This window comes from Chiloscyllium plagiosum, unplaced genomic scaffold (genome assembly GCF_037043375.1).
Source record: "Chiloscyllium plagiosum isolate Xiang-an unplaced genomic scaffold, Cpla_swu_hap1 HiC_scaffold_14, whole genome shotgun sequence".
Classification (NCBI taxonomy): Eukaryota; Metazoa; Chordata; class Chondrichthyes; order Orectolobiformes; family Hemiscylliidae; genus Chiloscyllium; species Chiloscyllium plagiosum.
In genome coordinates this window covers 35542062-35566010 of record NW_028270152.1, presented here as the reverse complement: position 1 = coordinate 35566010, position 23949 = coordinate 35542062, and the positions used below count along the sequence as shown (strand labels likewise).

Below are 23949 nucleotides of genomic sequence, written 5' to 3'. Positions count from 1 at the left end.
CTTTTAGAATGAGATGTGTTGGTTTCTGTTCTTTGATATATAAATCCCAGAATTTCTTTTAAATTACATTCTCAAGAAAGGTGAATCTTTTCTAATAATAGGTGCCATCTCAGCTCAGACAATGCATTCAGGTGTGAGGTCTGTTTGCGTCCCAATGTTGAGTTAGACTGGTTCTATTTCTTAAGTGGGATTTACAGAGTTTTACATGGAATCGCGCATTTTTTGAGCAAAATAAAATGTAATTCTGCAAAAACAAATTCACCTCATAAACGTATAGGAGATAAGGTCTCATTTGCGCACACACTCTCTATATCTCCTACATTAAACAGATCATTGTTCACAGCAAACTACCCAGTCTTCAAGACAAGAACACTGTAAAACCCGGTCATGGCAGCTGCTGCAAGATGTGTCAGAGCATTGACATGGATACCACCATTACATGTGGGGACATCTCCCACCATGTATGCAGTGAGCACTCATGGTGACTTGGCCAATGTTGTCTATATTCTATGCTGCAGGCAAGGATGCCCTGAGGCATGGTATATTGCTGAGACCGAGCAGATGCTACGACAATGGACGAATGGACACCGCGCAACAATCACCAGGCAGGAGTGTTCCCTCCCGTTGAGGAACACTTCAGTAGTCCGGGCGACCATCCTCCAAGACAGACTTCGGAAAAAGGCAACACGCAGAGTGGCCGAGCAGAAGTTGATAGCCACATTCGGTTCTCATGGGAATGGCCTCAACCAGGACCTTGGGTTCATGTCACAGTACAGAGGAGATAGGGGAAGTGCTAAACGAATATTTATTGTCAGTATTCATATTGGAGAAAGTCAATGTTGTCGAGCAGAATACTACAATACACGCTACTGGAATAGATGGGATTGAGGTGCACAAGGAGGAGGTGTTAGCAATTTTGGAAAGTGTGAGAATAGATAAGTCCCCTGGGTCAGATAGGATTTATCCTAGGGTTTTCTGGGAAGGCAGGGAGAAGATTGCAGAACCTTTGGCTTTTATCTTTATGTTGTCATTGTCTACAGGAATAGTGCCAGAAGACTGAAGGATAGCAAATGTTGTTCCCTTGTTCAAGAAGGGGAATGGAGACAACCCTAGTAATTATAGACCAGTGAGCCTTACTTCGATTGTGGGGAAAGTGTTGGAAAAGGTCATAAGAGATAGGATTTATAATCATCTAGAAAGGAATAAATTGATCAGGGATAGTCAACACGGCTTTGCAAAGGTGACCAAACTGGTGGATGAGGGTAAAGCGGTTGATGTGGTGTATATGGATTTCAGTAAGGCATTTGATAAGGTTCCCCAAGGTCGGCTATTGCACAAAATAGGGAGGCATGGGATTGAGGGTGATTTAATAGTTTGGATCAGAAATTGATGAGCTGAAAGAAGACAGAGGGTGGTAGTTGATAGGAAATATTAATCCTGGAGTTCAGTTACTAGTCGGGTACCGCAAGGATCTGACTGAGGGCCACTGTTGTTTTTATAAATGACCTGGATGAGGGCATAGAAGGACGGGTTAGTAAATTTGCAGATAACACGAAGGTTGGTCAAGTTGTGGATAGTGAAGAAGGATGTTGTGGGTTATACAGGAACACAGATAAATTGCATAGCTGGGCTAAGAGGGTGGCAAATGGAGTTTAATATGGAAAAATGTAAGGTGATTCATTTGGGAAGGAGCAACAGGAATAAAGAGTACTGGGCTAATGGTAAGATTCTTGGTAGTGTAGATGAACAGAGAGGTCTTAGATCCCTGAAAGTCGTCACCCAACTTGATAGGGTTGTTAAGGCGGCATACGGTGTGTTACCATTATTAATACCAAGAGGGAACCATGAGATCGTGCTGCAGCTGTACAAAACTCTGAAGAGGTTGCACTTGGAGTATTGTGTACAGTTCTGGTCATCGAATTATGGGAAGGATGTGGAAGCTTTGGAAAGAGTTGGGAGGAGATTTATTTGGATATTGCTTGGTATGGAGGGAAGGTCTTACGAGGAAAGGCTGAGGAACTTGAGGCTATTTTTGTTAGAGAGAAGGAGGTTGAGAGGTGACTTAATTGAGACATGTAAGATAATCAGAGGGTTAGACAGGGTGGACAGTGAGAGCCTTTTTCCTCGGATGGTGATGGCTAGCATGAAGGGACATAGCTTTAAATTGAGGGGTGATAGATATAGGACAGATACCAGAGGTAGTTTCTTTACTCAGATAGTAGTAGGGTGTGGAATGGCCTGCCTGCAACAGTAGTACACTCGCCAATTTTAAGGGCATTTAAATGGTGATTAGATAGGTATATGGATGAGAATGAAATACTGTAGATTAAATGGTCTTCAGATTGGTTCCACAGGTCGACGCAACATCGAGGGTCGAAGGGCCAGTACTGCGCTGTAATGTTCTATGTTCTACAGGTGATCCCATTGTACTATACACTCTCTCACACACACACACATTCCAACATACTCACAAACTCACGCAGACCCTCTCTCACAGACAAGCTCTCTCTCTTACGCACACATACCCACGCACACACCCTCTCACAGGCGTATACCTCCACACACTCGCACACTTAACCAAGCCTACACACACACACATACTCTATCACATTCTCACACCCACTCTGTCTCTCCAACATGCATGCACACAGAAGTTTGAGGTGAATTTGTTTTTTGCAGAATTACATTTTATTTTGTTCAGAAACTAACTGAATCCATGTAAAACTCTGTAAATCCACTTTAGAAATAGAACCAGTCTAGCTCAACACTGGGACACAAACAGACCGTGATGGGCGGCACGGTGGCACAGTGGTTAGCACTGCTGCCTCACAGCGCCAGAGACCTGGGTTCAATTCCCGACTCAGGCGACTGACTGTGTGGAGTTTGCACGTTCTCCCCGTGTCTGCGTGGGTTTCCTCCGGGTGCTCCGGTTTCCTCCCACAATCCAAAAAATGTGCGGGTCAGGTGAATTGGCCATGCTAAATTGCCCGTAGTGTTAGGTTAAAGGGGTAAATGTAGGGGTATGGGTGGGTTGCGCTTCGGCGGGTCGGTGTGGACTTGTTGGGCCGAAGGGCCTGTTTCCACACTGTAAGTAATCTAATCTAATGTAAGTAATCTAATCTAAACCTCACACCTGAATGCATTGTCTGAGCTGATATGACACCTGTTGTTAGAAAAGATTCACCTTTCTTGAGAATGTAATTTTAAAGTAATTCAGGGATTTACATATCAAAGAACAGAAACCAACACATTCCGTTCTAAAAGATGAAAGATTTGATCTAAAATTGTTTAATGTATCATCACATCTTCATGACACTGTACTCATTTGGCTATAAATTCTGTGTCTTATTATCTTATTCTCCACAACCACCTGAGGAAGAAACAGCATTTCCAAATTGGACTATTACTTGGTGTTGTGTGATTTTTAACTTTGTTCACGGTAATAGGAATAGCAATAGTCAACCTTGTCAGCATCTATGCACCAACCTTCTACTCTACACAAGATGCAAAGGATGAGTTTTACAACCAGTTCTCAAATCATAATACTGGGGACCTCAAGTCAGGAACAGTTGCTGCTACTTGACGACTTCAACACCAGAATTGGCGTCGACCACAACTCCTGGTCAATCTGCCTGGGGCAGAATGGGATTGGCACTATGAATGACAACGGGCAATGACTACTCGAGCTTTGCATGCTCCACAAATTATATGTCACCAACACCTACTTCCAGTCCAAAGCTCAGAACAAAGTGTCTTGGTGACACTTCCATTCCAAACACTGGCACCAGATAGACCTGATAATCACCAGATGCCACCACCTGAGAGACATGCTCATGACTTGCTCCTTTCAGAGTGCTGACTGTGACACGGATCACACTCTGGTTTGCTGCAAGAACAGACTTTGGCCAGAGAAGATGCACTACGACAAGTCTCCACACAAGCAGCGCATCAATGCCAGTAAGACCCTACACCCAGAGAAAGCAGCAGAGTTCATCAAGTCACTGGAAGATGCGTTCCTTGCAGACTCACCAGAAGGAGGTGCTCAGCAGAGCTGGGACTCTCTCAGGGACACTATCCACAGCACTGCACTCAAGGCCTTTGGGAAGAAACAGGGGAAGACACAAGACTGGTTTGAAGTGAGCTCAAGTAAACTCACCACTGTCATCGAGGCAAAGCGTGTTGCACTACTAGAGCACAAATGCCACCCCAAATAGGCAACACTGCAAGCGCTAAGGACAGCAAGAAGCAAGGCCCACAAAACAGCCAGACACTGTGCAAATGATTACTGGGTACAACTGTGCAAAAGCATCAGTCATCATTCGACACAGGCAATATCCTTGGAGTGTATGAGGGGATCAGGAAAACCATTGGTTCAACCCAAAGCAAAACAGCACCACTGAAAATCATAACAGATGAGACCATCCAAGACAACCACAAGCAGATGAGGAGATGAGTGGCGCATTACTCTGAAGTCTTCTCCAGAGAAAACAGCATCTCGGATGGCGTGCTAGAAGCTGTGGAATGCCTGTCATGGAGTAACTGGATGCATTGCCAACTGCCGAACAGCTGAGTAAAGTAATCGAAGCCTGCCTACTGAGAAGGCATCAGGATAGACCATCAAATACGCAAAGGGTGTCCTGCTAAACCTCCTGCACAAACTACTGTGTCAGTGCTGGTAAGAGGGAGCAGTGCCGCAAGACATGAGAGACTGCAACATTGTCACCCTATATTAGAACAAAGAGGACAGAAGTGGCTGTAAGAACCACAAGGGAATCTCTTTGCTGAGCACCATTGGAAAGGTCTTCACCCGCGAGGTCCTGAACAGACTGCAGAAAGTCCTAAGTCTCAGTGCAGTTTCAGGTCAGAATGCTCCACAATCGACATGATCTTTTCCCTTTGACAGCTACAAGAGAAATGCAAACAGCAAAGACAACCACTCTATGTTGCCTTCATTGACCTCACGAAGGCCTTTGACTTTGCCAGGATTGGTTGCACCCCCAAGACTCCTTAGGATAGTTCAGTCATTCCACACAGGCATGAAGGGCATCGTTCAGTTTGAAGGCTCTTCTTCTGAGGCCTTCAACATTCACAGCGGGATGAAGCAAGGCTGTGCGCTTGCCCCCACCCTGTTCGGCATTCTCAAGCATGCCTTTGGAACATCAACTGATGGTGTCTACCTCCACACCAGAAAGGACGTAAGGCTGCTCAGACTATCCCAGCGAAAACCAAGGACCGTGAAGTACTCATCAGAGACATGGTAGAGTCATACAGTCATAGAGATGTACAGCACGGAAACAGACTCTTCGGTCCAATTCATCCACGTGGACCAGATATCCCAACTCAATCTAGTCCCACCTGCCAGTACCTGGCCCATATCCCTCCAAACCCTTCCTATTCATATACCCATCCAAATGCCTCTTAAATTATGCAATTATACCAGCCTCCTCCACATCCTCTGGCAGCTCATTCCACACATACATACCTCGCTCTGTGCGAAAAAGTTGCCCCTTAGGTCTCTTTGATATCTTTCCCCTCTTACCCTAAACCTACGCCATCTAGTTCTGGACTCCCACACCCCAAGGAAAAGGCTGTCTATTTATCCTATCCATGCCCCTCACGATATAAGGCCTCCGACACTCCAGTGAAAACAGCCCAAGCCTATTCAATCTCTCCCTAAAGCTCAAATCCTCTAACCCTGGCAAGATCCTTGTAAATCTTTTCTTAACCCTTTCAAGTTTCACAACATCTTTCCAATAGGAAGGAGACCAGAATTGCATGCAATATTCCAACAGTGGCCTAGCCAATGTCCTGTACAGCCGCAACATGATCTCCGAACTCCTGTACTCAATACTCTGACCAATAAAGGAAAGCATACCAAATGCCTTCTTCACCAACCTATCTACCTGCGACTCCATTTTCAAGGAGCTATGAAACTGCACTCCAAGGTCTCTTTGTTCAGCAACACTCCCTAGGACCTTACCATTAAGTGTATAAGTCCTGCTAAGATTTGCTTTCCCAAAATGCAGCACCTCGCATTTATCTGAATTAAACTCCATCTGCCACTTCTCAGCCCATTGGCCCATCTGATCAAGATCCCATTGTAATCTGAGGTAATCTTCTTTGTGATCCACTACACCTCCAATTTTGGTGTCATCTGCAAACTTACTAACTATACCTCTTATGCTCACATCCAAATCATTTATATAAATGATGAAAAGTAGTGGACCCAGCACCGATCCTTGTGGCACTCCACTGGTCACAGGCTTCCAGTCTGAAAAAGAACCCTCCACCACCACCCTCTGTCTTCATGATGCAGCATTGTGATCACACTCAGAAGAGCAACTGCAACACCTCAAGCACCTGTCAAGGGCCTGTTAGGACTTCAGCTTGACCATCAGCCTGAAGAAGACCAACAATGTTGGCTCAAGGTGCTAAACACTCCTTGCCATTACCATCAATAACTATGAGCTGGAGGTAGTCCACGAGTTTATATACCTTGGCTCCACCATCACGGTCAGTCTCTCCCTGGACTCAGAGATCAACAGATGGATCAGATGTGTAGGCTCAACATTCGTCAGGCTGACAAAGAGTGTCTGGGAGAACAGAAAGCTGACAACGCACACCAAGGTTGCAGTCTACAGGGTCTACATCCTCAGCACACTGCTTTATGGCAACAAGACCTGGAGCCTCTACTCCAGACAGAAGCCGCGTCACAACGCCTTCCTCCTTCACAGTGTGAGATGCATCCTGGACATCAAGTGGACTGACCGAGTCACCAACAATAAGGTCCTGGCCTGCGCCCAGATACCCAGCCTCATCACCCTGCTCCAATAGTGCTGTCTCTGCTGGCTGGACCACGTACACTGCATGTCAGATGGGAGGATCCCTAAAGACCTGCTCTATGGGGAACTGACCTCCAGCAAAAGAGCACAAGGGCAGCCCCATCCTCGTTTCAAAGATGTCTGCAAGAGGGACATGAAGTCACTAAACATGAATGTTGAGAGGTGAGAGGGCATTGCAAACGATCACTCTCACTGGAGGCTGGAATTATGCAGACGTCTAAAAAGAGAAAAAGAGAAACTCAAGCTTGCTGTTGAAGAAAACTGCACCCGCCGGAAAATCACCAGGACAACACTGGAGGTGAGCACCTTCAAGTGCAGTCGCTGCAGCTGAGACTGCCACTCCCGTGTGGGCCTCTACAGCCACAACAGACACTGCTCTACAAACAAAGATTCAAGCAAGACTTCCCAGCCACAGATCCATGATCTCACGAGACTAATGGATGCCAGAAATAGGATCAAATCTGGAATTTCTTCCATAATGGCATTGTGGGTTTACTACAACATGTGACTGCAGTGGTTCAAGAAGGCAGGTCATCACCAAGGGCAACTAAGGATGGGCAATAAATGGTGGCTAGCCAGCCAGCCAGACAGCAAATGAAAGAACAGCACCTCCTCCCCCCTGCAAATGGGGTAGTGACTCCAGAGGCACAGATTGGTTTGGAAGTTGAGAGGCATTATTTGGCAGGTATGGATCAGCATGGAGAATGTGAGGGTGCATGAAATATGGAGGGCATGAGGTGGCTGCACTGTGTGGGAGGGGGCTGAGGGAATAGGTGGGCTGAGTTCTGGGTTTTTGTTTTCTGTGAATATCTTTGACAATGAACCAGTGCACTGAGGCAGGCATTCCATACAGCTCACTTTCCACATCACTTCTGGATTTTGACACCATGACTCCCCTTTTCAACTGCCACCACCATACCCCCTCAAAAAACAATGGCACTTACTCTCATGTCAGTTGGCAATTGTGTCAACTTTGTACTCCCAACTTGGGAGTGAAATGCAAGTAATAATTCAGGTTGTTGGCTTGATGAAAAGTCATCAACTTGAAAAGTTATCACTATCCCTGTCTTCACAGATGCTTTTTGATGTGGAGAGCATTTGCTTTCATACTCTATTTTGGCTAATGGTTCCTGCTGTCAGAGTTTGCAGTCTGCAACTTCAAGTCTGTCAGTTGAGAGGCATGGCTCACATAAATGTATTCCAGTCAACCTTGAACAACAATATTAAGTTATTATCAGTTATCACTAGAGTTAATTTAGATACTTTTCTACTGGATGTATTCTGATCCATCTACATGAATCTTACCATCTGTTTTGATTTTCAAAGCTGTTCTCACCAAGGCAAAAAGGGTTGCATTGAACATTACCGTTCCATCACTATTCAGGGGCATATTCATAGCTACCAATCTCTGGAAGTTAAAGAAAGTGGGCAAATTTTAGTTTTACACCATAAAAGACGTCACCATGTTATTTTACTTGCTGTTTAATAAGAATTAGGAGAAAAATATTAACATTTGAGCAAACAAAGTTGGTGGTTTTGAATCTCTGCTTTCACGACAGTTGAAGGCAGAGAGTTCCAGGTTATTACTATGCACTGAGCAAATATTTTCTTCACAGCTGCTTGCACCTTTTCCTGAAGATATTAAATCATCTTATTATTGTATCATCAATTTAATTGGAGTAGCTTTTCTCTATTCATATTTTCCCACAAATTATTCCATCTACTGTGTGTTTTCCCCACACACTCTTAACCTGTCTCTGTTCCTCTACAGACTCAGTAACCCTCACAACTTATGTTCCCACAAATCTTTGCCATTCATACATTTGTCAACTGTACATTCACTCTCCTTCTCTAAGTCATTAATATAGATTGTTAATGATCATGCTCTGGTACTGATCCCTGTGGCACTCCACCAGTTACAAGTTGTCATCCTGAAAATGCCCCTTTTAACCAAACTCTTTGCTTATTAGTTAGCCAATCCTCTCTCCTTAATTAATATACAACTCCCAACATCCATAGACTCTTAACTTATTAAGTAGCCTTATGTGAGGTATATTATCAAATGCCTTTTAGAAATACAAATATATCACATATCCTTCATCCATTTCACTTGTTACCTCTTCAAAGAACTGTAATAAATTCATCAGGCATGAGCTCCCCTTTTTTAAGCTATACTCTGTTTGATCATGGTGCATTTTTCTCAATGTTCTGCTATTGCATCCTTTATAATAGGCACAAATGTTTTCCCAATGACAAATGTTAAAACAACTGGCTTATATTGACCTGTTCTTTTTGCCTCCCACCCCTTGTGAACAGACAAGTTACATTGATAGTTTTCCATTCCTTTGGAATCTTTCTAAAATCTAAGAATTCTTGGAAGATTCTTACCAGTTATTCGACTACTTACAGGCAACAGCTGAGTGGTATTATCACTAGACTGTTAATCCAGAGGCCTAGGTAATGTTCTAGACACCCAGGTTCTAAACCTGCCAAGGCAGATGGTGAATTTGAATCCAATAAAGAAAATCTGGAATTAAGAGACTCATGACAACCATGAATCCAGTGTCGAGTGTTGGCAAAAACCTCCTTTGCCACTTCCAATTCTCCATTATTTCCCCAGGGTTTTTGAAAGGGCTATGTTCACCTTTGATTCTCCCTTTATATACATTTAAATAGGCTCTTACTGCTGTTGTCCTCATAGTTCATGTTCTCCCTTTTTTGGATCACTTCTTGTTCATTTTTAACATTCTCTCAATCCTCTCATCGCTAATCTTTGCCACATGGTATGATTTTCTTTCAATTTGATGGTCAATTTATCCTCTTCCTCAACTCGTAGAAATGAAATATAATTAATAAATTAGGAATTGAAAGCTATTTTCAGCTGGTGGAAATTAAATATAATTAATAAATCTGGAGTTAAAAGCTATTCTCAGTAGTGGAGAAAATGAGAGTATTATCAACTGTCAAAAAACTCTACCTGCCCATTCTGGAAGTAAATCTGCCATCCTTACCCAGCCTGGCCAATATGTAACTCCAGAGCCACAGCAATATGGTTGCCTGTTAACTGCCCATTAAAATAGTATAGTCAACCACTCAGTTCAAGGCCAGCCAGGGATGAGTGATGAATACAGTCTTGTCTGCAACACCCACACCCCATGAAATAATTAATAAAAACAAATTTTGGTAAATCTCCTCTGCCTCTCTCAAAGATTGTGTTAGAATAATGAGTCCCATTCTTCCTAAAACATGGCGATCAGAATGGGACACATTATTCTAACACAAACGTTCAATCATTTTAAAAATATTCAGCAGAACTGCCTTGATGACTTTCCCTATTTATGAAGCCCAGGATTCCATATTCTGTGTTAATTACTCTTTTAATGATTATTAAATTCCACCAGCCATTTGTCTACTCATTCTAATGTGTGTCTATGTCTTGTTGCAGTCCACTGGGATCATTTTCATTATGAGCATATTTTGGGATAACCAGCAGAAATTTACACTGAATTCCAGTATGCAAGTCATTAAAAAGCAGTGGCTCTAACACATCAGAGAACCATTGTCTGCATTCTCCAGTATGAAAAACAATAATTTACCATAGTTTTGTTTTCTATTCTAGAAACAATATTTTATCCAAATTGACAGTGACCATTCAACTTTGTTAAACTTCCTGTTGTGGTAATTCATCATATATTTCTTAAAATCCATATAGACAATGTAGATTCATCTCAGTCAACTTTTCTGTTACTTCATTACTTCATCAAAAAACTAAATTAGATTAGTCAGGCATGATCTGGATTTTACAAATTTGCACGAGTCTTCCTCAATTAGGTTAAACCTCGCCAAATGCCTGTTCATTTTTGCTTGATTACTTATTCAAAAATATTACTTACAATTAAACTTGCCTGTAGTTAGTAAGATTGCCCATGCGTCTATTTTGGGGTAATAGTGTCACATTTATCATTCTACAATCATCTAGCATTTCCCTCATAACAAAGGAAAGTTGAAAGATTACAGCAAGTCCTTCTGCAATGTCTATCCCTACTTCCTTTAGTCACCCAGGATGTAAACCATACGAGGAGAAAGTGAGGGAACAGGGAGACAGGCCGCCTACTTGCGGAATGTTTCAGAGAACACCTCTGGGACACCCGGACCAACCAACCCAACCACCCTGTGGCCCAACACTTTAACTCCCCCTCCCACTCCACCAAGGACATGCAGGTCCTTGGACTCCTCCATCGCCAGACCATGGCAACACGACGGTTGGAGGAAGAGCGCCTCATCTTCAGCCTGGGAACCCTCCAACCACAAGGGATGAACTCAGATTTCTCCAGTTTCCTCATTTCCCCTCCCCCCACCTTGTCTCAGTCAAATTCCTCGAACTCAGCACCGCCTTCCTAACCTGCAATCTTCTTCTTGACCTCTCCGCCCCCACCCCACTCCGGCCTATCACCCTCACCTTGACCTCCCTCTACCTATCGCAATTCCAACGCCCCTCCCCCAAGTCCCTCCTCCCTACCTTTTATCTTAGCCTGCTGGACACACTTTCTCATTCCTGAAGAAGGGCTTATGCCCGAAACGTCGATTCTCCTGTTCCTTGGATGCTGCCTGACCTGCTGCGCTTTTCCAGCAACACATTTTCATCTGTAAACCATATGAACCAGTTGATTTAACCATCCTAAGTATAGCCAGCCCTTCTACGTATAAATTGTCCATCAGTTTTCACCCCTCTTAAAACTTCTTCTGCCAATATTTTGTCAGAATCCTCTCCCTTAAGAAACATCAATACAAAGTCCTGGTCTTGAGGTGATTCCTCGAAGTATGGTCCCACCATGGCGAAGCTCTTAAGAAAAACTGTAATGTTTGAACTTTCAGCTTTACTTATTTTTGACTTAAAACTAAGAAATTCTGCAATGTGTAACTTTTAACTTTATTTTGTATGTTTTACAATACACCACAATTACTGCAATGTTTAACTTTTAACTTTGTTAATAGAACATAGAACATTACAGCCCAGTACAGGCCCTTCAGCCCTTGATGTTGCACTGACCTGTGGAACCAATCTGAAGTCCACCTGACCTACACTATTCCATTCTCATCCATATGCCTATCCAATGAACCATTTAAATGCCCTTAAAGTTGGCGAGTCTACGAATGTTGCAGGCAGTGTGTTCCATGCCGCTACTATTCTCGGAGTTAAGAAACCATCTCTGACATCTGTCCTATATCTATCACCCCTTAATTTAAAGCTACGTCCCCTCATGCTAGCCATCACCATCCAAGGAAAAAGCCTCTCACTATCCAAACTGTCTAACCCTCTGATTATCTTATATGTCTCAATTATGTTACCTCTCAACCTTCTTCTCTCTAACGAAAACAGCCTCATGTCCCTCAGCCTTTCCTCGTAAGACCTTCCCTCAATTCCAGGCAACATCTTAGTAAATCTCCTCTGAATCCTTTCCAAAGCTTCCACCTCCTTTCTATAATGCAGTGACCAGAACTGTACGCAATACTCCAAATGTGGCCGCACCAGAGTTTTGAAAGCTACAGCAAGATCTCATGGTTCTAAAACTCAAGCCCTCTGCCAATAAACACACCGTATGCCTTCTTAACAACACTATCAACCTGGGTGGCAACTTTCAAGGATCTATGTACCTGGATACCAAGATCTCTCTGCTCATCTATACTACCAGAATCTTACCATTAGCCCAATACTCTGCATTCCTGTTACCCCTTCCAAAGTGAATCACCTCACACTTTTCTGCATTAAACTACATCTGCAACTTCTCAGCTCAGTTCTGCAGCTTATGTATGTTTCTCTGTAACCTACAACATCCTTTGTCACTATCCACAATGCGACCGACCTTAGTGTCATTCGGAAATTTACTAAACCATCATTTTGTCTCCTTAACCTTACATTATTGATACTTCACTTTATATTTTTATATTAAGTTTTGCAGTCCTGAGCAGTACAGTAAGAACTATTGGAATTTCTTTCGTGCCAATGGAAAATAATTCTAAATCTAAATCTGCAATAGTATAAATTTTAAAAACTACACCTTTTATTTAACAATACAACAGCAATCCAACTCTCCAAAGTTAGGAATATCAAAATGCTAATACTTGTGTGATAGGCTGGCATAATTTGTAATTGGGCCATGATTTTCCATTTACAGAATATGTACATAATTTTCAGGAACTATGATTCTCTAACAATCTGTGCAAGAACAACCATGTCATATTTATGAGCCTTCACTTGAATATTCCTAAGTATATTAGTTGCTATCAGGAAAAATGATACTGATTCATTTTGAGTATCGACCATCTTGTATCACAAATGTAAACTGGATTAAATAAGCTGCAATGTCCTGGATCACAATACTTATCAGCTTACTTAACTTCTACAAGTACAAACTTAAAAGTGTCAGATTATCTATATGTCTAATCAATGAGACTTTTAAGTTTATAAATTGCCTTACCTTGCAGGCGACTCTATGAGGACAAAGTTTTCCAAAGCCCAGTGGTGGCTGTATACGCCGAAGTAGAGTAACTACATCAAGATGTTTTATTCTCCCTCTGTGAAAAATTGAGTTTTTAAATCATTACAAAATAGCGAAAGAAGTACGATAACGAAACCTATGATATTTTATCCTTGTTCGTTCACAAGTAAATAATCTGATTCAGCATCAAATTCCATTATCTATCGAGTTATGATATCAGCTGATATTATTACTGGACAAGTCAGATCCCAGTAAAAAAAATTGATGCTTTTTTGGCAGTTTTTCCCTGAAACATCATACACACAAGATTGCAATTTTAGTTTTAACAATAAAAGAAACTCAAGAAATAAAAACAAAACAAAATAAAACAAACCAAGCTACTTACATATAACACAGTTAGAAAGATTTTGGAAAACATGGCCAAACAAAATCCCATATACTTCCCAGCACCATCACTTTACACCTAATCAAAATCTGATGAAAGTCCTTCCCTATCAAATATGTAAGGTTGACAAAACTGCTCCTTCTCAGTTCCAGTCTTGTGAATAGTGTGAACTTTTCCGTTGACCAATCACAGAACTGACAACTTACACTTCTCAGTCTTTTAATAATCTGTAAACAATCTTAAATATTGCTTTAAAGTAGGAAAGTGAGGGAGGGAGTGATATTGGGGTAATACAAGAGCTTTGTGTTGATTAACAGGAGTATCCAGCAAAGAAGTGTGCAACTTAGCACCTGAAAATGAAATACTACAGGGCCCAGTCTACACATTACTTGAATTTGCTCATTAAAATTGAACACAGTCATACAGGAACTTCTCAAAAGCTATTACCCTTAGAGAAAATTCTGTGTAAACAGTACACTCACAATGAGGTTGTGCAAATAACTTTTGAATGAAATGAAATAGTAATCTGGCAAATATATTGGAAATGAGGTGCACATGAACCAAAAGTTAAATAACATTTAGCACACTTACCTTCATTGCTCAGATCTCAGAAGTTGGGATGTCATATTGAGGTTGCACAGGATGTTAGTGAGGCTTCTTCTGGAGTACTATGGGCAGTTCTGGTTGTAGGGATATTGTTAAACTGGAGAGGGTCCAGAAAGATTTACCAGGATACTGCCTGGAATGGAGGATTTGAGACACAAAAATAGACTGGAAAGGCTGGGACCTTTTTCACTTGAGAGTAGGAGGTTGAGGGATGACCTTATTGAGATTTATAAAACCATGAGGGGCAGAGATAAGGCGAATGTCAAGGGTCTTATCCCTAGGGTGGTGAAGTTCAAAACTACGGGGCATATTTTTAAGGTGAGAGGAGAATGATTTAGAAGGTCATGACGGGCAACTTTTTATTTTACAGAGTGGTTCACGTGTGGAATGAACTACCAGAGAAAGTGGTGGATGCAGGTACAGTTACAATACATATGGGCTAAGCACAGGCAGGTGGGACCAGTTTAGTTTGGGAACATGGTCAGCGTGGACTGGTTGAATGAAAGGGTCTATTTCCATGCTGTGACCCTATGATCATGCAATTTCTTTGAATGACATAGTACGTTTTTGTTTTGTGTGTATCCCATATACTTTAAAAGTAAAAACATTCTTTGGACATGGGTGTTGCTAGTGAGGTTGGTATTCATCATCCTTTCATAGTTTCCCAGATAATGTAGTGATGGGCTTTCCTCTTGAATTGGTGTATATGGTGTAGCAATTCATAGACAGTAATCTGGAGAGTGGTGCAAAGAAGGAGTGCCCTTTTACTGGAGGACCAGCAGAGGAGGCTATGTCACCAGACCCTGACAGTCTTATTTATAACAATGTGCATTGGGGTTAGTGAGATTATATTTTTAAAGTATACTTTCAAATAATTGAATTTGTGTTATAGGTGGATAGCTTGGTTTATTCGATTCTATCTTCAGTTCTTTCTTAATAGCATTCTGTTTTATTGTTAGAACCAAATTTGCAGTATTATATGTTTGTGTTTCAATGGGAGAAAACCAAGGCAAAACAAAATATGACCTAACAAGTCAGGTTTTATTCTGGGATCTGTCTCATTCAGTAATAACATCAGTTGGAATCATAACATCTACAAGATCTTCCTTTACTCACTCTCATCCACCACCCTTCCTCAGCCCCCAATCTCCCTCCTCTTAATACATGCTGCCTGTTCACTCCCTTTGAATGCCTCACCACCTTTCTCCACTTATACTAGTACCAAAATGTGTGTCACATAGTCACACACTTTCACCTCACTTAATTCCTCCCTTTATCTCATTCCAAGTGAGGAAAGCACACAATATTGCCAAAAGGGCCTGTGTGGGTAGATTGCTGCCTGACATTCAACCCCTTGGCCCTCATGGGAGAAGATTGGGATCACTCCTGCAGAGTTGCCAAGAATTCCATGCCATGCTAATCGAGTTAAGAACCACTATTCAACCACAGCAATGCTCACATTAACCCTGCTGCTAGTCTCATTCATTCCACTCCACCTCTAACCACTGGGTGCAAACATTTCTCTCTTTTGTCTTGCAGTTACAGACATTGTATCCTCCACCTATAAGGTGCAATGGCTCCATCAGAATTCACCTCCTTTGCTTCTGAGGATGAGAGTTTCAAAGAAAGCATTAGGACAAGTCTGCCTCTTACACCTCCCACTAGTTTGGATCTTGACATATTGATAGGAACCTTCGCCTTAGAAAGTATGGGAGCACAATCTGGTCATCACCTCACTGCAACTGCTCCACAGCTAGGTGGGGAAGAAATGTCTGAGGCCGCTGGTACTCGGAAGACTGCCAGAGACCAGGCACCTGCTCAGCTTCAGGCAATCATTCAAGGATTTTGTCAGAATGGACCAGGAAGAGAAGGAGAGACAGACAGGAATGTGGGAGGCAATGGCCTTCTTTACCCAGAAGTGTCAGCAGTGCAATTAATCATGCAACATTTCGGTTGCCATGGACAGCCAGATCCAACACACTCAGTGTTTGCTGGAGAGGCACACTCATCCAAGCTCTATCACTTCAATCATTGATCCTCAGGACTGAAGACATGGAGACAGAGTATGGAGTAAACATCAAAGTCTCTTCCTCACAAGGAGGCAGGGCAGTGCCAAGACGTACCTAGCTGGAGGACAAACCATGCATAGGATTCTCAGTGGTGTCCCCTCAGAGCTCTGCAGAGATGGCTGGTCCATCCACCATTATTGGATGTGTAAGTTTGATGTAGCATGCTGCTGTACAGTAAAATGTATGCCTCTTAACTGTGAGCTGCTGACCAGGAGCTCAAGCTCCTTGATTAGTGACTGTGCTAGTTGGCACGACAAGGTAAGGTATGGATGATGTGAGCATGCAGGTAGACATGGAGTGAATGAGTGCTAAGAGAGCAAGCAAACAGCCTTGAGATGCAGTCTGGCCGAATCAGTGAATTAGTGGTTCTCCATGTATGCAGAGTGTTCTTGGCAGTGTACCCTGCAATGTAAATCTGTACTTTAAATGCCCTGCAAGTGAATCAGGAAAGTGCCATTATAATTGTGACAGGTTGAGAAATGTTAAATCCTAATGTCCATGGATAAGGGATGCATGCGGCTAGAGGCCATGGATCATAGCCTGAGATGTCATTTGGTGTTGAACAATGAGGAGGCTGGTCACAGCCAGTGGCAAGCTGAAGTCACCAGGTACTCATTCTGACTTCTGCATTGAGAATTCTCAATATCTAGTTTGCTCAGCGTGTGTGGTAACATCGGAAACTCTATATTACTGAGGCGAGTTGAAGCACTAATAAGGGCGATCAACAATCTATACAACCCATTAATTGGCAACTCACCAGTGCCTAGCAAGGAAATGACTGCCTGAAAAAATACATAAAAGATGCATTGAGGTGCTCCCAACATCAAAATCAGCCTCGCAGGAAATCTCATCTGATTTTGCCACAAATCTCGCCATAGCCCACCCCTACAAGATTCCACTCATCAAATTTCTGTCTCTCAGTGAATCACAAGGGTTTTTACAATACAATTTCATGATCACTTTTACAAATACACTGGCTTTTTACTTCCAAATTTAAAAAAAATGTTGAATTTCAAATTGCCATGGATTGATTTGAACTCACTTTCACAGATTACAATATCAATCAGATAACCACAAAACATTGTGAAATATTATTGTTAAAAAAAACCTTTGGATTTTTCACCTGCAAGATTTAAGGGGTAACTTTACGAATTTGCACTTCTATCACATAATGTCACCTGTCAGTTATTTGAGTAAATCACCATACACCTAATGGATGGAGTAACATTGCAACATGTTTTGGAGTTCATAAAATTCTCCTCATTGATGAAATACAAAGAGCAAAAATTTGTTAAACTGCACTTATGTTGTTCTGTTCCACAGAAAACTGCAGCCAAACAAGTTGGAATACTCATAACATTTAAAACTAATTGCAAGATAGAATTAAATTCAATTTACTTACTTTGCTTCTGGATCATATTCAGACCATATTCTTTTAAATTCTTCCAAATGATGAGGACCCAGAATGGACCAATCACGTGTCAAATAATCAAAGTTGTCCATGATAACAGCCACAAATAAGTTTATTATCTGAAATGTAAAGATGGAGAAAATTATTTGGCCATTTGGGAATGCTTGTCTCAGTAAATTTTTGACCTCTGTTTTGATTTTACGTACAAAGGTGAAATATTACCATTCACTGCTGGAATTGTTTTACTGGTTGCAACGTTGTATTGACATTGCAAAAATAGCAATTCCTGGGAAACGCAGAGGTACATTCACATTAGTTGTGCCCAATAAAATGTAAATTGAGCAAACCTGTTTGTAAAATTTCAGCCAGTCTACACACCCGCCACTGAGGTTGTATTCAGAAGGAACAAAATAAAATTAAGTATATATTAATTACACAGTGCCACCAAAAGGAAACACCATGAAAGCTAACAATAAGCACTCACACACATCACATTCATTGACATTAAAAACTTTAGAAGCTGGAGCCTTCTGCAGAGAATATACTTATAAAGATTGAAGGGATTGGATGGACGAATGTCATACAAGTTGTTAAAAGACACATAGCACTGCAGGTAATGTAGACAGAACAGTAAATGCAGTGTTCAGATTCCCAAACTAAGAACAAGTATTGAAACTTGTCAAATGCATCATGCTCCTGACAGCAAGTTCTGCTTTGAAGCCTTGTCATTATTCTCCTGTTTATCTTCATAGTTGTTATAATATGCCTTAGGAGGTTATTTTTCCAGGGCCATAAAGATGATGCCTCTTTGTAGAAATCCAACCTGTGGCAGAATCCTGAAACTCCAGGTAGGTGAAGTCAACAGATGCCATTTACAGTCTGGATCAACACCAGTGACATATCACACATGAGAACAATGGGAACATCTGCTCAAACCCTATTGCCTCCTATATGATTGAATTTTGTTGTACATAGATTTGAAAGGGCAAATACTGAAGAGTAGGTAAAAACAAGGACTGCAGACACTGGAAACCAGATTCTAGATTAGAGTGGTGCTGGAAAAGCACAGCAGTTCAGGCAGCATCCAAGGAGCAGGAACATCGACATTTTGGGCAAAAGCCCTTCATCAGGAATAGAGCCTGTCTCTAAATACTGAAGAGTGTCATAAGTGCTATCAACTACGATAACATCATATGGATTTGTGTATAGGAAACCTTTAAATCTCAAAAGAGTGAAACATCTAGTCTCCTCAAAATCTGTGTATCATTTCAATATAATTTGGAACTGGTTGCTAATATGCAATAATTACGCAGTTTTTTTTTCTATGCCATACAAGACCAAGCAGGCCCTGAATATCCTTATGCTAAAGATAGCAGATGAAAGTAGCACATTTTATCACAAGCAGTGGGTCATACAGCATGGTGAATTGGCATGCCTACACAAGACTTTTGTCTGGACTGACTGAAGAGTCAGCCTCCATCTCTTATAGCGTACTTTGTAATCCTTAATATAAAGCTGAAACCCAATCAATCCAATCAATATACAGCCCTTCCAAAGCATTCCCAAATGTGTTACACCTGGAGTGCACCAGAGGGCTACAAATGCCAACTTTGATAGAATTCTGTTCTGTAAATGATTGTCATTGTTTTAATATAAACTCATCCTTGTGAAGCCAAGTATTTTGAAAGGGGAATAATTATTAAAATGATAAAGGATGATAAAAGTACTATAAAGACAATGCACTTTAAATGCAAAGATTTGGCAAGAAAAACTAGTTGAAACAGTTTAATAATAATTACAGAAGCAAAGGAAAAAGAATCAAATGCATTAAAAAAGTCTTTGGTAATAATAAAGGTGTTTGAAATAGATAAAATTAAAGGATAGAATTCAATGTTATGTGATTGTTTTATTTTGCAACTAAAGGGAGATTCCTGCTTCCAAAATGTCACACGTGATTTACACACATTTTTGAACAAGAAATGTGCCTGAAACATGTGTTAGTCCCTTAGTATAGCAATGTAAGGGGTCCAATGGCTGTCTCATGTCTCTTGCATAAGTTTGTACAACCTGAATGAGAAAAAAAAAACATGTGCACATGCAATATAACCAGCCTGACTGCAGCAGGCTGCTACCAAGGAGGTGAGTTTAAAACAATTGCTGAACTGAATGTGGAGCAACAAGGTGCATTTGAGCTCCTCCCAAGTCCACATTCAAAGCATGGCCACTTAGCGCTAATCATGAACTTTACCTACCCAGCATTCCTGCTTCTAACTTTCTCTCAAGGTCACTCCATTACTGATCAACATCCTTTAGCCATCTTTTTTTGCGTACTGCCAACAGTGCCGTGTCTTAAATCAAAGCCTCTTCAGTGGTAAGCTGCCTGGATTGCTCTCAATAATTGTCTACATTTTGGTAGTGACATTTAAATGAGGCATGAGATACAGTCAAGTTTATCCATTCAAATTATTTTATGTTCCTGCACTATTATTCCTTTTAAAAATGATTAAGAAAGCTGATAACATTAGATATAGAATGAGCACAGCAGAAGGGGAACATAGAGAATTGTGTAAATGGAATGCAATCTCCATAACCAGCAGTAAGGTGTGTGTTGGTGGAATGGGGATGTATAGAGCACCCAAACTGAGTCAAAGTAGATTCCAAAAATTAGAATTTTTCTTGAAGTAGATGGTGCTACGAGCTAGTGAAGGCAGGAATAGGAGGATAGAGCAGATGAATGCATGGCTGAGAAGCTGGTGTATTCACATTTTTGGATTCACATTTTTGGATCATTGGAAACTCTTTTGGGGTAGAAGTGCCCTGTACAAGCAGGATGGATTGGACCTAAATTGGAAGGGGACTAATATACTGGCAGGGAAATTTGCTAGAACTGGTCGGGAGGATTTAAACTAGTAAGGTGGGGGGGGGGGCCCAAGGAGATAGTGAGGAAAGAGATTGATCTGAGATGGGTACAGCTGAGAACAGAAGTGAGTCAAACAGTCAGGGCAGGCAGGGACAAGGTAGGACTAATAAATTGAACTGCATTTATTTCAATGCAAGGGCCAAACAGGGAAGGCAGATGAACTCAGAGCATGGTTAGCAACACGGGACTAGGATATCATAGCAATTACGGAAACTTGGCTCAGGGATGGGCAGGACTGGCAGCTTAATGTTCCAGAATACAAATGCTACAGGAAGAATAGAAAGGGAGGCAAGAGAGGAGGGGGAAGTGGCATTTTTGATAAGGGATAGCATTACAGCTGTGCTGAGGAAGGATATTCCCAGAAATACATCCAGGGAAGTTATTTGGGTGGAACTGAGAAATAAGAAAGGGATGACCACCTTATTGGGATTGTATTATAGACCCTCCAATAGTCAGAGGGAAATTGAGAAACAAACTTGTAAGGAGATCTCAGCTATCTGTAAGAATAATAGGGTAGTTATGGTAGGGGATTTTAACTTTCCAAACTGCCATAGTGTTAAAGGTTTAGATGGAGAGGAATTTCTTAAGTGTGTACAAGACAATTTACTGATTCAGTATGTGGATGTACCTACTTGAGAAGGTGCAAAACTTGACCTACTCTTGTGAAATAAGGCAGGGCAGGTGACTGAGGTGACAGTGGGGAAGCACTTTGGGGCCAGCAACCATAATTCTATTTGTTTTAAAATAGTGATGGAAAAGGATAGACCAGATCTAAAAGTTTAAATTCTAAATTGAAGAAAGGCAATTTTGACGGTATTAGGCAAGAACTTTCGAAAGCCGATTGGAGGCAGATGTTCACAGGTAAAGGGATAGCTGGAAAATGGGAAGCCTTCAGAAATGAGATAACAAGAATCCAGAGAAAGTATATTCCTGTCAGGGTGAAAGGGAAGGCTGGTAGGTATAGGGAATGCTGGATGACTAAAGAAATTGAGGGTTTGGTTAAGAAAAAGAAGGAAGCATATGTCAGGTATAGACAGGATGGATTGAGTGAATCCTTAGAAGAGTATAAAGAAATTAGGAGTATACTTAAGAGGTAAATCAGGAGGGCAAAACAGGGACATGAGATTGCTTTGGCAAATAGAATTAAGGAGAATCCAAAGGGTTTTTACCATAAGACCATAAGACATAGGAGCGGAAGTAAGGCCATTCGGTCCATCGAGTCCACTCCGCCATTCAATCATGGCTGATGGGCATTTCAACTCCACTTACCCGCATTCTCCCCGTAGCCCTTAATTCCTTGTGACATCAAGAATTTATCAATTTCTGCCTTGAAGACATTTAGCGTCCCAGCCTTCACTGCACTCTGCGGCAATGAATTCCACAGGCAATTACAAATATATTAAGGACAAAAGGTTAACTCGGGAGAGAATAGGGCCCCCCAAAGATCAGCAAGGCGGCCTTTGTGTGGAGCCACAGAAAATGGGGAGATACTAAAGGAATATTTTGCATCAGTGTTTACTGTGGAAAAGGATATGGAAGATATAAACTGTGGGGCAATAGATGGTGACATCTTGTAAAATGTCCAGATTACAGAGGAGGAAGTGCTGGATGCCTTGAAACGGTTAAAGGTGGATAAATCCCTGGGACCTGATCAGGTGTACCCGAGAACTCTGTGGGAAGCTAGAGAAATGATTGCTGGGCCTCTAGCTGAGATATTTGTATCATCGATAGTCACAGGGTGAGGTGCCGGAAGACTGGAGGTTGGCAAAGTGATGCCACTGTTTAAGAAGGGCGGTAAAGACAAGGCAGGGAACTATAGACCGGTGAGCCTGACTTCGGTGGTGGGCAAGTTGTTGGAGGGAATCCTGAGGGACAGGATGTACATGTATTTGGAAAGGCAAGGACTGATTAGGGATAGTCAACATGGCTTTGTGCGTGGGAAATCATGTCTCACAAACTTGATTGAGTTTTTTGAAGAAGTAACAAAGATGATTGATGAGGGCAAAGCAGTAGATGTGATCTATATGGATTTCAGTAAGGCGTTCGACAAGGTTCCCCATGGGAGACTGATTAGCAAGGTTAGATCTCATGGAATACAGGGAGAACTAGCCATTTGGATACATAACTGGCTCAAAGGTAGAAGACAGAGGGTGGTGGTGGAGGGTTGTTTTTTTCAGACTGGAGGCCTGTGACCAGTGGAGTGCCACAAGGATTGGTGCTGGGTCCTCTACGTTTTGTCATTTACATAAATGATTTGGATGCGAGGATAAGAGGTACAGTTAGTAAGTTTGCAGATGACACCAAAATTGGAGGTGTAGTGGAAAGCGAAGAGGGTTACCTCAGATTACAATGGGATCTTGACCAGATGGGCCAATGGGCTGAGAAGTGACAGATGGAGTTTAATTCAGATAAATGCGAGGTGCTACACTTTGGGAAAGCAAATCTTAGCAGGACTTATACACTTAATGGCAAGGTCCTAGGGAGTGTTGCTGAACAAAGAGACCTTGGAGTGCAGGTTCATAGCTCCTGGAAAGTGGAGTCGCAGGTAGATGGGATAGTGAAGAAGGCGTTTGGTATGCTTTCCTTTATTGGTCAGAGTACTGAATACAGGAGTTAGGAGGTCATGTTGCGGCTGTACAGGACATTGGCTAGGCCACTGTTGGAATATTGCATGCAATTCTGGTCTCCTTCCCATCGGAAAGATGTTGTGAAACTTAAAAGGGTTCAGAAAAGATTTACAAGGATGTTGCCAGGGTTGGAGGATCTGAGCTACAGGGAGACGGTGAACAGGCTGGGGCTGTTTTCCCTGAAGCGTCGGAGGCTGAGGGGTGACCTTATAGAGGTTTACAAAATTATGAGGGGCATGGATAGGATAAATAGACAAAGTCTTTTTCCTGGGGTCAGGGAGTCCAGAACTAGAGGACATAGGTTTAGGGTGAGAGGGGAAAGATATAAAAGAGACCTAAGGGGCAACATTTTCACGCAGAAGGAGGTACGTGTATGGAATGAGCTGCCAGAGGATGTGGTGAAGGCTGGTACAATTGCAACATTTAAGAAGTATGTGGATGGGTATATGAATAGGAAGGGTTTGGAGGGATATGGGCCAGGTGCTGGTAGGTGGGACGAGATTGGGTTGGGATATCTGGTCGGCATGGACGGGTTGGACCGAAGGGTCTGTTTCCATGCTGTACATCTCTATGACTCTATGTATTCAAT

The 23949-nt window shown here is 41.9% G+C and overlaps 1 protein-coding gene across 13 annotated transcripts in view; it reads right to left on the bottom strand.

The window, feature by feature from the left end:
- The window catches only part of LOC122559001 (voltage-dependent L-type calcium channel subunit alpha-1D-like), a 672668-nt gene that overhangs the window by 124764 nt on the left and 523955 nt on the right, over nt 1-23949 (bottom strand). For all 13 annotated transcript variants that reach the window (XM_087994295.1, XM_087994294.1, XM_043708069.2 and 10 more), the window contains 3 exons: nt 17805-17932; nt 13322-13418; nt 8148-8250 (listed from right to left, as the gene is read on the bottom strand). In XM_087994295.1, coding sequence (XP_087850421.1) covers nt 8148-8250; nt 13322-13418; nt 17805-17932 — 328 coding nt within the window. The remainder of the gene's footprint in view (nt 1-8147; nt 8251-13321; nt 13419-17804; nt 17933-23949) is intronic.